The following is a 12,168-nucleotide window of genomic DNA, read 5'->3' as shown; positions in this document are numbered from 1 at the left end:
TGCTTGACTTTCAGAATCTAGAGTCCTAAGGATTTGAACTAATGTGAACAAAGACAAAACAAACCAAAAAGAAAACACCAAGAGCTCTTCCCTGGGCTGTACTGGGCCAGCTTCCCATCGGTTTACTCTCTGTTGTCCTGTGGACCTTCCACCCATCCCTCAAAGTTCCTGCCCCCCCAGGAGTCTTGAGCAGTCAAAGCAACTCCTAGGGAAATTAGGGGAGTGGAGGGCCCAGCCCAGCTCCAAGCTACCCCGTGGGTGACCACAAGGCTCTGGGCAAGGTTTGGAAAGCCCCTAAACCCTACTGATAAAACCAGTGCCAACAACAAAACGGTTTATTTCCAGAATTCTCCTAAAAGCTGTGCCCCTGGGGAACTGGGAGTCTTCTGGCAAGGTTCTCGGGGGCCACATCCAGTATTGGTGTGGAAAGAGAAGTTCATGAACTACACATTTCTGCTCTCCACCCCAGCATCCTCCTGAAGGAATTTCTAGCTCTCTTCTTGTATCTATTATTTTCCCATTTCTGTCCTTGCTTCTGTTAAAATTCCTAGCTCTTCCCTTTTTGAATGTGTTCTGTGTCGTTCAACTTTAAAATAAAAGATCAGGACGAAAGAAAATTTAACTTATCGAAGAAAACAAAGAAAATACCAGATGAGTAAGAATCAGATCTGAAGATCTAAAAGGAAAAAATACATCAGTATCAGAAATTATTTGTTCTCAATACTTCTATGTGGATCTGTAGTCACCAGCTAAACTGCTAGTTAACTTGACATTAAATCTTGATTTATTTCAAATAGTTCTGTATTATTATTGAAGTACTTCCCACCACAAGGATCATAGATTTTACCAACATAGTAAAGTGCTATTTTTTAAAGTCTAGGTAAAGGAACTAGCTTTTTAAACAAAAAAATCTTAGTTGGTTAATGGTCAAAGCATGCCTTAGACCTGCAAAATGCAACGGAAACATTTAAAAATAGATATTACTTTCAGTTTTACACAAAAGTAAAATTCTATATTATAATCTTGCAGTTATGATTTATGTAAGTTAATTCTAAAACTTTATGCGGTTCAGAGGAATTAGGTCCAGTGTTTATTACGTAGGTAGCATGGATTGGTGCTAACTCCAGTCTTATTAACGCATGTAGTTTGTAATTATCACTCAGTAAAAATGTCTGTAGAAAAATTATCGAAGATACCATAGTATCAGTGCATTTACAGAAACAGAGATTGTCACCTCCGGCTAATCTCAAATCACATACACTCACGCCATGTCACACCGCTACACGCAGTGCATTAGAACACATCCTTGGAAACATCACGGGATTCCTCGCTAAAGAGTTCTGGTACTTACCATCCTGTAATTTTTTTGTAAAGATGAAGTTTCCTGTGTAAGAGAACTTTCACAGGAACCCAGATCACCAGGGTCGCTAAAGCCACATAGGCAATAGAACAGGACACGATCAGCCAATAATGCGTTTTGTCAGACGCAATCCTGGTGTTCTGATAGGCGGCGGCAAACTGCTCCACGATCACAAGCGTGGGGACGGAGAAAGCTGCAAACTCCAGGAGCTCAAAAACCAGGAGCTTGATGAGCCTTCCAGAAATCATGCTGAGGGAGCGCATGGGGCTGAGGACACCGCTGTTCTCCCTCTCTGACCCGGGGCAGCATATGGACACACAGATACTGAACTGGGATCAAGTTCCTTGTTCGCGAATCACTAACCGGTGACTTTTTATTCTTTTATTGACGCTCCTATGGTTCAATGACCCGCCAGCTTAACAACCGTGGTCTCTTAAAGAAACAGGGCCGTTGTGGAAGGGATCACTCGATGTATTTGCACACCTATTATTAGAAGTTAAATAAACTTTAAAGCATGCCTGGGAGCATTTGTAAAAACAGGATTTTTTTTTTTTAAATGTGGTGTTTATTGCTAATGTTAGCAGAAAAACCATTTATGTAATATCCTACTCTTGCTAAGTAGAACTGTTAGAATAATATAATTTTAGAGTTAAAGGGGGAGTTTTTCCTATCTAAGCAAATTTGGGCAAAAAGAGAGACTCAGATCTTGAGTCTTCATCTTGGAAAAACCACCCATCCCCTTTCACGAGCTTGAAAAGGAAGTGTGGATTCACTGTGTTCACTCCCTAAGCAGGATTCTTCCTGATACTTAAAATATTCATTCATTATTGCACAGTAGGTGACATAAACAGAAATTAATGTTATTTTTATGTTGCTGGCCAGGAAACTCAAATGGCAATACGAGGCACCTGTTATCAGGATTAACACGTTAAGCACTATCAATAACTAGTTCAAAAGCACATCAAATATTTAAAAGGCAACACTTTTCTCCCTGAATATCCTTCCTTCCAAAAGTATATTTGAGCACCTAGGATGAGCATTTTCCCAGGTGTTAGGGTGTGAGGATGAATGAATGATAGAAGTTCCTGTCCTGAAAATGCTCAGTCCAAGGGAGGAGACAAACCTATGAACGACAAAAAAAGAACCAAGGTCAGAAGCATAAACTCATCGCTATGGTAACACACAGGAAGAGCTTCAGCTTTGGGCTGTGGGGAGGGGAGGGAAAGATGAGGACGAGCAAGATAGGTAGGGGTGCTGGGGGCGGGTGACATTTCAGACACAGGCAAGGAGGTTGTGTTGGCTGATGAGAGTCTTGGGGGGGCCATAGCAGGGAGCAGAAGGTGATGTTAAGACAAATCGCTTGGGGTCAGAATGTAAATGACCCATTAAGGATTTGGGCCGGGCAGTGTCTGTGTGTGTGGCAGGCTGCAGTGGGAAGGAATGTTTTCTGAACACAGCAGTCCGTTGGTTATTTGGAAAGGAGATTCAGTGCTGACATGGGCAAGGGCAGAGTGGCGCCACCCTGGAGGCAGGGAGGCCAGCTGGGAGCCAGAGAAGAGTCGGGGTCCCATGTACAAGCCCCAGCTAACACAGACACAGCGGGAATGATGAGGAGGGCAGACATTGACATCCGCAGACATGGACGCCCTGTCCCTTTTATAAGTTTGCTTCTTTAAATGGCTTCCCCTGTGCCAGCTGTCACCCTGATGCAGACCAATATTTCCCTCGGCTTCTCTCACCCAAGGCCCTTGGCAGGAGGGGCCCTGTGCTGCCTGGCTTCCGGGAGCATCCTAGGATGCTGCTGGCGGCTCAGAGGATTAAGGGTCTCTGCCCTCCCTCCGCGGGACAATTGGTCAGCCGGCTCTGCAAGGTATCTGGTGGTTTTACTTGAACTCAAAGTTTGAATCCACTGAAGTTTAGCAGTTCTCTCAAATGAAAGCAGAGACTTGGGAGAACAGTGACAAGAATATGAAAGGATGGTGCAAAAACCCATCTGAGCAGCTGTTCTGTTGTCGACTCTTTCTAATACCCTCTTGTTGACATCAATTGCCTACATCAATCCTGATGAAAATGTCTATTGAGATGATACTAGACGCAAGCCACATTTTAACCTCCTAACCCTTTGTCTTCAGTCATGAGCGCTATGTGGAACCATAATTTCTTCTACAAACTTTGCGTGTTAATAGGAATTACAACCCAAGCATATTCGAAGAGAGTTACTGAAAAAAATAGCCTGGCTCTTGGAAAAGAAGTCTCTTGCCTAGGTCTATAATGCCATTTTGAATGCTCAATTTTTATTTCCACTTGTAGGAAGTTAACATTTACACTAGCTTTGTAATTCGCTGCTATAATTTTCCTCTGGTTCATCATCTCCCTTCACCTTTAACTTCAAAGATGACACCGAATGGCATCAGCATCCATGTGACATGTGATTTGTGCTCTCTACCAGCCATGCTTTCTTGGAGCGGGAGGGAGGCTGTGATTCTCACTCTCTGCCCACAGTGAGCCCAACTCCATGTAAAGAAACAACCTACTGTGTTCACATTGTCCACTGAACACTCGCTGTGTGCAGATCATGGCTGGGCAGGGAAGGGCTGCTTTGCCCACAGTCTTCCATCCTCCTTCTCCAGACACAACTACCTGGAGGGATGGGCACTGGGCCACAGAGCGTCCAGCAATCTGTGTATGGGCTGGGATGAACCGAACCAATCAGATTCTCACCCTTAGGAATGTGAACTAAGAAACATGGGGGGAATTTGCCAAGTGGAGCTAAAGGAGGCTGTGATTTTGAGTGGGAATTAAAGCAAAGCAAGCTCTACGTGCTAGAATCCCATCCCACTCCTGGCATGGTGTCAATACTCAGTGACTATCTGATGAATGAATGAAGGAAGGAATGAACACACAACTAAAAGCCAGACAGTGAGGGAATAAAAGAGTTAGCAGAGTGAGGAACCTGATCCAGAGAGTGAGGAGACCGGAACAAACCAGCAGAGAGAAACAAGCACGCCAAGAAAGACCAGTGTCTACAGGCGGCTCAGTTGTTGAACTTTCCAGATCGTATATGTCCTTACAAAAGGGAGTCTTTGTTCTTTGCAACAGAAAGGGCTTGAGTATAAGACAGAGGAATATGTTTCTGAACAGCGGCCAAATATCATTCAGAAACAACTTGTAAAAATACTGGAAGATTCAGAGGTGAGGACTGAAAAAAATCAAAACACAGTGAATCAGAGAAGGCTTCTCAGAGGAGGTGAGCGTGGGCCTGTACTGATGTTTCTGACTCAAAGCAATATTTATATACTGGTACCACACCCTTCTCTGTATGATGCAGTGACATTTCCTTTGACAAACTGTTCTAAGAATGTTCGTGATGTAGGAAGTTGGAGCTGGGGGAGAAGCAAGTTGCAGATACTATATATAATAACATGAATGGTACAATCCCATTTTGTTTTAAAATACTGTAGCTGTAGATTTATATATAAATTTAAAAATCCAGGGAAATACTCATCAAACTGTTAATAGTGCTGCCCCCAGGAAATGGGTGAGGTGGGGTAGAGGGAGTTTTCACTTTTTATTTATTAATGTTGCCATAGTTTGAATATTTCACAAGCATAAAAATTAGAAAATAATTGTAGACTAATAAAAATCTATTTAAAACATAATTACAGTTGAATAAAAATGGTGTGCTCTATTTTTTTAAATCTTTCTTCCACCAATTTGTTTTTTCTTGACTTTCCTTAAGCTGAAGCCAAATAAACTAATTTCACTTGTACCTATCCTTTTAATGGTAGTAACAAAGAGAGTGAAATAGCCAAGAGGCAAGCAGAAGGCAGGGGAGAGCCCTGAATAACTGTTTCCTGGCTGGGCTTTTTGGGTTGAATCGGATTGCTTTCTCCTGCTCTCTTGGACATCCACTTTGCTTTCTCCCCTGTGCAACTTTTCCTTACTCTCCTCCAAGCGGAATTAAGCATTTTCTTCTTTGTGTCAAAACACCTTTTCAATACTTCTAGGGTAGCACCTATCACCTTGTATCATTTGTGTACACACTGGGTCCCCTACAAAATCGTGAGCTCCTTGAAGACAGGGAACATTTGCTTTCATCATTGTACCCTCGTTTCTCAGCACAGGGCCTAGCACGTAACAGACCCTTAACACACACTCACAGAAGCAATGAACAGGTGAAGTGTAAGAAAAGCGGTGCGTTGCAGACGGGATGTTCAGAGCTTTGATAATGGTTAGCTCTTCTCTGATGCTAAGAGAAGGCTGTCTGTCACTCTGACATTTCAGAAGGAGAGATCCTACACCGTCTGTCCACAGGCTTCAGTTCCCTCGCTTGGTCCCCAGTAAAGCCACCAGCTCTTCTTCCTCCATAGCCATGCCTCCTAAGGCTCCCAAGGTAACAGAGAAAAGACAAAGTCCCCGTGGATTGCAGAACTGATTAATCTCATGCTGCATGTTAGGAGAAGACTATGACCCTTTCCAAGCATTCACAATGACTTTATAGATGTCAGTGCTACAATATCTTTCCCAATCCGTGTGCCCTCAAAAGTGCACACTGCATAATGGGTTTGAACCATTAACAAAGGAGACTGGACAGGACTGCCTGGCATTTGTCTGGTCCAAGACACAGCCTTCAATTATTTCAAAGCCTTCAGCCCTTCTAAGGTGTCATTTGAATTTTACACAACAGATTGGGAGGCAGGGAAGGTCCCTTCATGAGGAACAGGGCAACGAGCGAGCTTGGCAAAGAAAAAGAATGCCATTATGCCAACACTAAGCTACGGCAGGAGGACATAATGCCACACCCCTGACTTGGACACAAAGGCAAAGGGAGATGAAGGAGGGCTTAAAGTCACCTACCCTTCCGCGGGGACCCGTTTACGCCAATCCTGATTCCTTTTTCCTTCTACGTCCCCTGATGACTCTGCCGTGCAACTGCACTGCCAGTAACTGGGAGGACATGGAGGGGCACGTTTTCAAACCACTCAGATTCTTTACTTGGATTAGTCCAATACAGATGCGAGGAACTCTGTGCCTTAGTTTGCTCTTTAATGCTGGGTTTAACAATTTCCTGGTAGGAAACAGATTTGGTTTTCTGAAGCTGGATCCGTGTTGAAAAAGACTGAGCCTTGCGGTTAGAATTCACTTCCATGTAGGAGTGTTGATGCAGTGTTTTTTATTTTAGTAAGCAGAAGATATCACTCTGTGCAGGGGAACACCTGTTCCCCACACTTCCAACTGTCATTTCCTTCCTGCAGGCAGGAAGTCAGAAATTGAAAGTCTCTAAAATGGTTAGTAAGATCATTTGTAATCTCAAGGTTTGTTCATTGTTTTCAGTGTAGGGTCTGTGAAACAAAATGTGCAAACTGCCAGGAATGTTCTGGCATATCTGTGGCTTGTTTCCTGTCATCATGCAGTGTTGATGCTCAAAAAGGCAGGAGTTGGTGCCAGTGAAACTGTTCTTGGGATCAAGCTGGATCCACCGAGTGCCTGGGGAGGAGGTGAGAGCATGTCCCAAGGCCTAATTTACGGATTATTTACAATTTCCAAAGAGTCACCGATCATCAGAAGCGGGTGTTACCAAATACCTCACTTGAGGTGAATTAAGTAAGATCATGTTACCATCTGATATATGTCCCCTTTACCAAGGTTACGCTATCACAGTACAGACCATACTAAATTTACATTATAGGAAAAAGTAAAATTCCATCTGTCTATGAAATAAGCAACTTTGTAAGAACAAAGACAATAGCATATTCAATTTTGTAACCCTTTTGTAATGGTTCTTAAAATTGAAATGCATAAATGTCTTTACTTTTAAAAAATAATTATACTCCCTTCAAGTATGTTATTTTATTAAAATGGCCCAGATCTTGAGAGGGAAAAAAAAGGAATGTTAAGACTTTCCACTCTCCTGTATAGCCATCACACAAATTGTGTGTGTAATAGTGTGTAAACCAGAGCTAGGAATAAAAAAAAATAATATATTAAAAGAAAAAAGGAAGTCACTTTGCTCTTTACAATTCTCAAATTTGATTTTTCAAGGGTCTACAACAATCTGAGTTAGCCTTTCAGCACTCGAGAGTAACAAATTTGAGCAAACAAAAATGTAGGTACAGCCCTAATTAATGAGCATAAATTCATCCCAAAGTTCAGAAGGACACTTTAACCTAAATTTCCCAAATCTTCAATGTTGGGGACTTGGTAAGTTTGCAGCTCTCCAATTTTCTCTTTAAGTTACAACATCTTGAAATCATTCTTAGTCCTGTCCATCGTATTCTCACAAAATAAGCAAAAATGGTCATCACGCAATTCATTTGATCAATGTAGATAAAAGACTAACGTTCCCAGCGGTTTGCCTTCCTGCAGTACTCCCTAACGCCACTGGGTGGTGCAGGTTTTGTTTGGATCACAATTTTTGAGTTGATATTTTAAAAGATAAGTGTTGGTTTGGAATCCTCTAACCTGAATTTTTTTATTTTTAAATTTAGGTTATAAAGGTGTGCGTCTTGTGGAAGATAATGTGTCTTCTTGAACTATGTAAATTTGGTCCATTTAATTTGACAAACATTTAATGAGGTAAGTCAGAGCTCATCTCTTCTCAAAAGTCCTCCCAATTTCCTATCCTCTCCCTGCCTTACTTTTCTTATCGTGTAACACTATCTAACATATTTATTTATTATTGTTATTTCAAAATATTACAGGGCTACAAATGTCTTTGGTTACATGGATTGCTTTTGTTATGCTTCAGTCAGGGTTATAAGCATGCCCATCACCCAGATAATGTTCATTGTACCCATTAAGTAGGTTTTCACCCATCTCTGCCTCTCCCCCGTCCCCTGCTTGATTTCCACTGAGTTTTACTTCCCTCTGTGCACGTGTGAGCTCATCAGTTAGTTCCAATTTAATAGTGAGTACATGTGGTATTTATTTTTCCATTCTTTAGATACTTCACTTAGGATAATGGCCTCCAGTTCCATCCAAATTGTTGCAAAAGGCCTTAATTCATCCCTCTTCATGGCTGAGTAGTACTCCATGGTATACATATACCACATTTTGTTAATCCACTCATGAATTGGTGGGCGCTTGGGTTGATTATGGAATCTTTGCAATTGTGAATTGTGCTGCAATAAATATCTGAGTGCAGGTGTCTTTTTGATTAAATGACTTCTTTTCCTTTGGGTAAATATCCAGTAGTGTGGATTGCTGGATCAAATGGTAGGTCTACTTTTAGTTCTTTGAGGAATCTCCATACTGTTTTCCATAGAGGTTGTACTAATTTGCAGTCCCACCGACAGTGTAGAAATGTTCCTTTCTCTCTGCATCCATGCCAGCATCTATTGCTTTTGAACTTTTTAATAAAAGCCATTGTAACTGGGGTAAGGTGATATCTCATTGTGGTTTTAATTGCATTTCCCCAATGATTAGTGACATTGAGCATTTTTTCATCTGTTTATTGGCCATTTGTCTATCTTCTTTTGAAAATATTCTGTTCATAACTTTTGCCCACTTTTTAGTGGGGTTGTTTGGTTTTTTTTCTTGCTGATTTTTTTGAGTTCTTTATAGATTCTGGTTATTAGCCCTTTGTCAGATGTATTGGTTGTGAATATTTTCTCCCATTCTGCAGGTTGTCTGTTTGCTCTGTTGATTATTTCCTTAGCTGTGCAGAAGCTTTTTAATTTAATCAAGTCCCATTTATTTTTGTTGTTGCTGTGGTTGCCATTGGGGTCGTCTTCATATATTCTTTGCCTAGGCTGATATCTAGTAGAGTTTTTCCAACATTTTCTTCTAGCATTCTTATGGTTTCATGCCTTACATTTAAGTCTTTTATCCATTTTGAATTAATGTTTGTGAGTGATGAGAGATATGGATCCTGTTTCATTCATTTACATGTGGTTACTCAGTTCTCCCAGCAGCATTTATTGAATAGGGCTTCTTTTCCCCAGTGTATATTGTCTGCTTTGTCAAAGATCAGTTGGCTGTACGTGGATGGTTTTATATCTGGGTTCTCTGCTCTGTTTCATTGGTCTGTGTCTCCATTTTTGTGCCAATACCATGCTGTTTTTGTTATTATAGCTTTGCAGCATAGTTTGAAGTCTGGTAATGTGATGTCTCCAGATTTGTTCTTTATGCTGAAGATTGTTTTTGGACTCTTTTCTGGTTCCAAATAAAGTGTAGAATTATCCAGACTCTTTTCTTCCACTTCTGAGAAAGAGAGAGAGAGAGAAGGAGGGAAAGGAAGAGAATTGAGCTGAGCCAGGGCTCTCAGGAGCTGCTGCTTCCCCTGTTGGTGCATAATGTTTATTTTACTTATTATGTCAATTGTGTTTCCCCCAACTGAAATGTAAGTTTCTCTAGAGCAGGAATTTTTACCAATTTTGATCCCTATTATATACTCATACCGCGAGACTAGCTTGGTGCATGGTAAGATCTCAATAAATGTTTGTTGAATGACTGACTAAATGGATTCCCAAATGAACTGAGTGGACTTTCTTTGCTAGTTACTGTGCTAACGTTGAGCTACAAAGGTGACTAAGACATGCTCTCTGTCCTTATAGGCTTTACTGTATAGTTGGAGAGACGGATATAACCGTAAGTAATTTCAACAGTAGCGCAATGACAGATGTGTGCCCAGGGCATTGTGGGAGCAGAGGAGAGGCACATGCTTAACCTGGAGGTTCAGGAAAAATTTCCTAAATATTAATAAAAACAGACACATTTATCTGCGCTTAAGAAACTAGTGTTAAAAAACAGAATTACAACAAATTAGTTTAAAGATCTCATTGGCTTTTATTTGCAATTCATGAATTGGGGAAGCATCCTATTCTAAGAATAAGAACTCCAAGCTCCAAATAAGAACAGAGAGTGGCTTTATAGGCCGAAAAGGGCTGAAGAAAGCAGAAATAAGGAACACATAGCTGATTGGTTGTGTAAAAGTTAACTTTCCCTATAGGGTTAAAACAGAGGGGCTTTCTTCTGATTGGTTGCTATGAATCTCCAGGGTTTTGTTTTGGGTTTTTGTTGTTGTTTTTTTTTTTTTTGGAAAATTGACCCATCTCAAAGTTTGATGCCATGGCACTTTCAACAAGTGGCTCCATTCTGGTTTGGTCTGGTCTGCTGGGAGCCTAGTCCAAAATAATGGTCTCCCATAAATTTCATTTAACACTCGTCTAGCTGGATTCTCTTAAAGGTCCTAATAGAAAATACTATTACATTGGCTACAAAGCAGGCCAGGTGCCATGGCTCACGCCTGTAATCCTAGCACTCTCGGAGGCCGAGGCAGGAGGATCAGATTGCTTGAGGTTAGGAGTTAGAGATCAGCCTGAGCAAGAGTGAGGCCCCCTTTCTACTAAAAAATAGAAAAAATTAGACCCCGTATCTACTAAAAATAGAAAAAAAAATTAGCCGGGCATGGTGATGCACGCCTGTAGTCCCAGCTACTCAGGAGGCTGAGGCAGGAGGACCGCTTGAGGCTAGGAGTTTGAGGTTGCTGTGAGCTAGGCTGACGCCATGGGACTCCAGCCTGGGCAAGAGTGCGAGACTCTGTCTCAAAAAAAAAAAAAAAAATTGCTACAAAGCACTGAAATAACTGAAGACTATATCTAATTACACAGTTGCAAGCAGCATTAGTCCCTATCTCTTATCACACCTAATACATTATTAAATTCCAACCTTATGCTATAGTTTCAAATGTACATGTTTTACTTCCCTATTTGTTCATGACCTTCTTAAAAGTAGTGACAGTATCTTGCTGTGGAGGCCACCATCAGTTTCAATAATTTCCTACAAGTGCTTATAGGACTCTGCATACTGTCATATTCACGGCTATGACTTATTACACTGAAAAAACTTGAAGCAAAGTCAGCAAATGCATGGGACAAAGTCCACAGGCAACTGGGAACAAGATTCCAAGGTTCTTCTCCCAGTTGAGTCACGTAGGACATGTTTAATTCTCCCAGCAACAAGTCATGACAGCACATGTGACATGCTGCCAACCAGGAAAGCGCGTTAGAGGCTCGGTGCCCAGGGTTTTTACTGGGGGTGGATAATGTAGGCTTTCTCTGCCTGAACACACCACAATTCCAGGTTCCCAGAAGGAAAGCAGGTGTTCAGCACAAACCACACCATTCATACGAATCGTCTGGGTACAGTGAGCCACTCTTATCGGTTCTGGGAATGGTGGGAACCCTCCTGAAATCCAAGTTCATAGATGCCAGCCAAGAGCCACCCTTGTAAACAGGCTTTTCAAAGACAGCGCTCCGGCCTGCTCTGTTAACTCTTTTATGTCCACTTACCATGCACGGTCAGTTCCCACTAGTGCTCAAACATTTGCTGAATCCCATTTTCAGCTTTATACCATCACCAACATGAGACAATGGGAATTAAAGAAATGAAAATGTCATACATTCAAAGATTTATGGTTACATTTCAAAATTGCATGTATGTTTTTCAAAACTGTCTTGCCACTTCATTTGAGTATGTTTTTTGTTCCTATACTACGTAAGCATGGATAAAGCTATTCAGATAAATCATCATCATAAATCTAGACGTACACAAAATGTAATGGTTTAAATCACCACCGCAGCGGTGGTAGCCCAGATATGACTTCTATTTTTAACATCTAGTTAGGATCTGATCTAAGGTTTTTAAATTAATCTATATGACCCTCCTCTGTATGAACCTGAACTTTGTAAGTTCAAACTTTGAACTTACATCACAAGGCCAGTACCAGACCGTTGATAGATTGATTTAGACTGATACCAAAGCTGTCAGTCTCGATATTTAAACATTTTGAGTGACTGGACAACTCT

At 41.3% G+C, this 12,168-nt stretch overlaps 1 protein-coding gene across 1 annotated transcript in view; it reads right to left on the bottom strand.

Annotated features, from left to right (window-relative positions):
* The window catches only part of TMEM236 (transmembrane protein 236), a 33,754-nt gene extending 31,907 nt beyond the window's left edge, over window positions 1–1,847 (bottom strand). Inside the window, exon 1 of the mRNA XM_045555608.1 lies at window positions 1,352–1,847. Within this exon, the coding sequence (XP_045411564.1) occupies window positions 1,352–1,623 (272 nt within the window). The 5' untranslated portion in view covers window positions 1,624–1,847. The remainder of the gene's footprint in view (window positions 1–1,351) is intronic.
* Window positions 1,848–12,168: the final 10,321 nt, after the last annotated feature.

The sequence above is a fragment of the Lemur catta genome, chromosome 1 (assembly GCF_020740605.2).
Source record: "Lemur catta isolate mLemCat1 chromosome 1, mLemCat1.pri, whole genome shotgun sequence".
Taxonomy (NCBI): domain Eukaryota; kingdom Metazoa; phylum Chordata; class Mammalia; order Primates; family Lemuridae; genus Lemur; species Lemur catta.
This window is presented reverse-complemented; position numbering and strand designations above follow the sequence as displayed.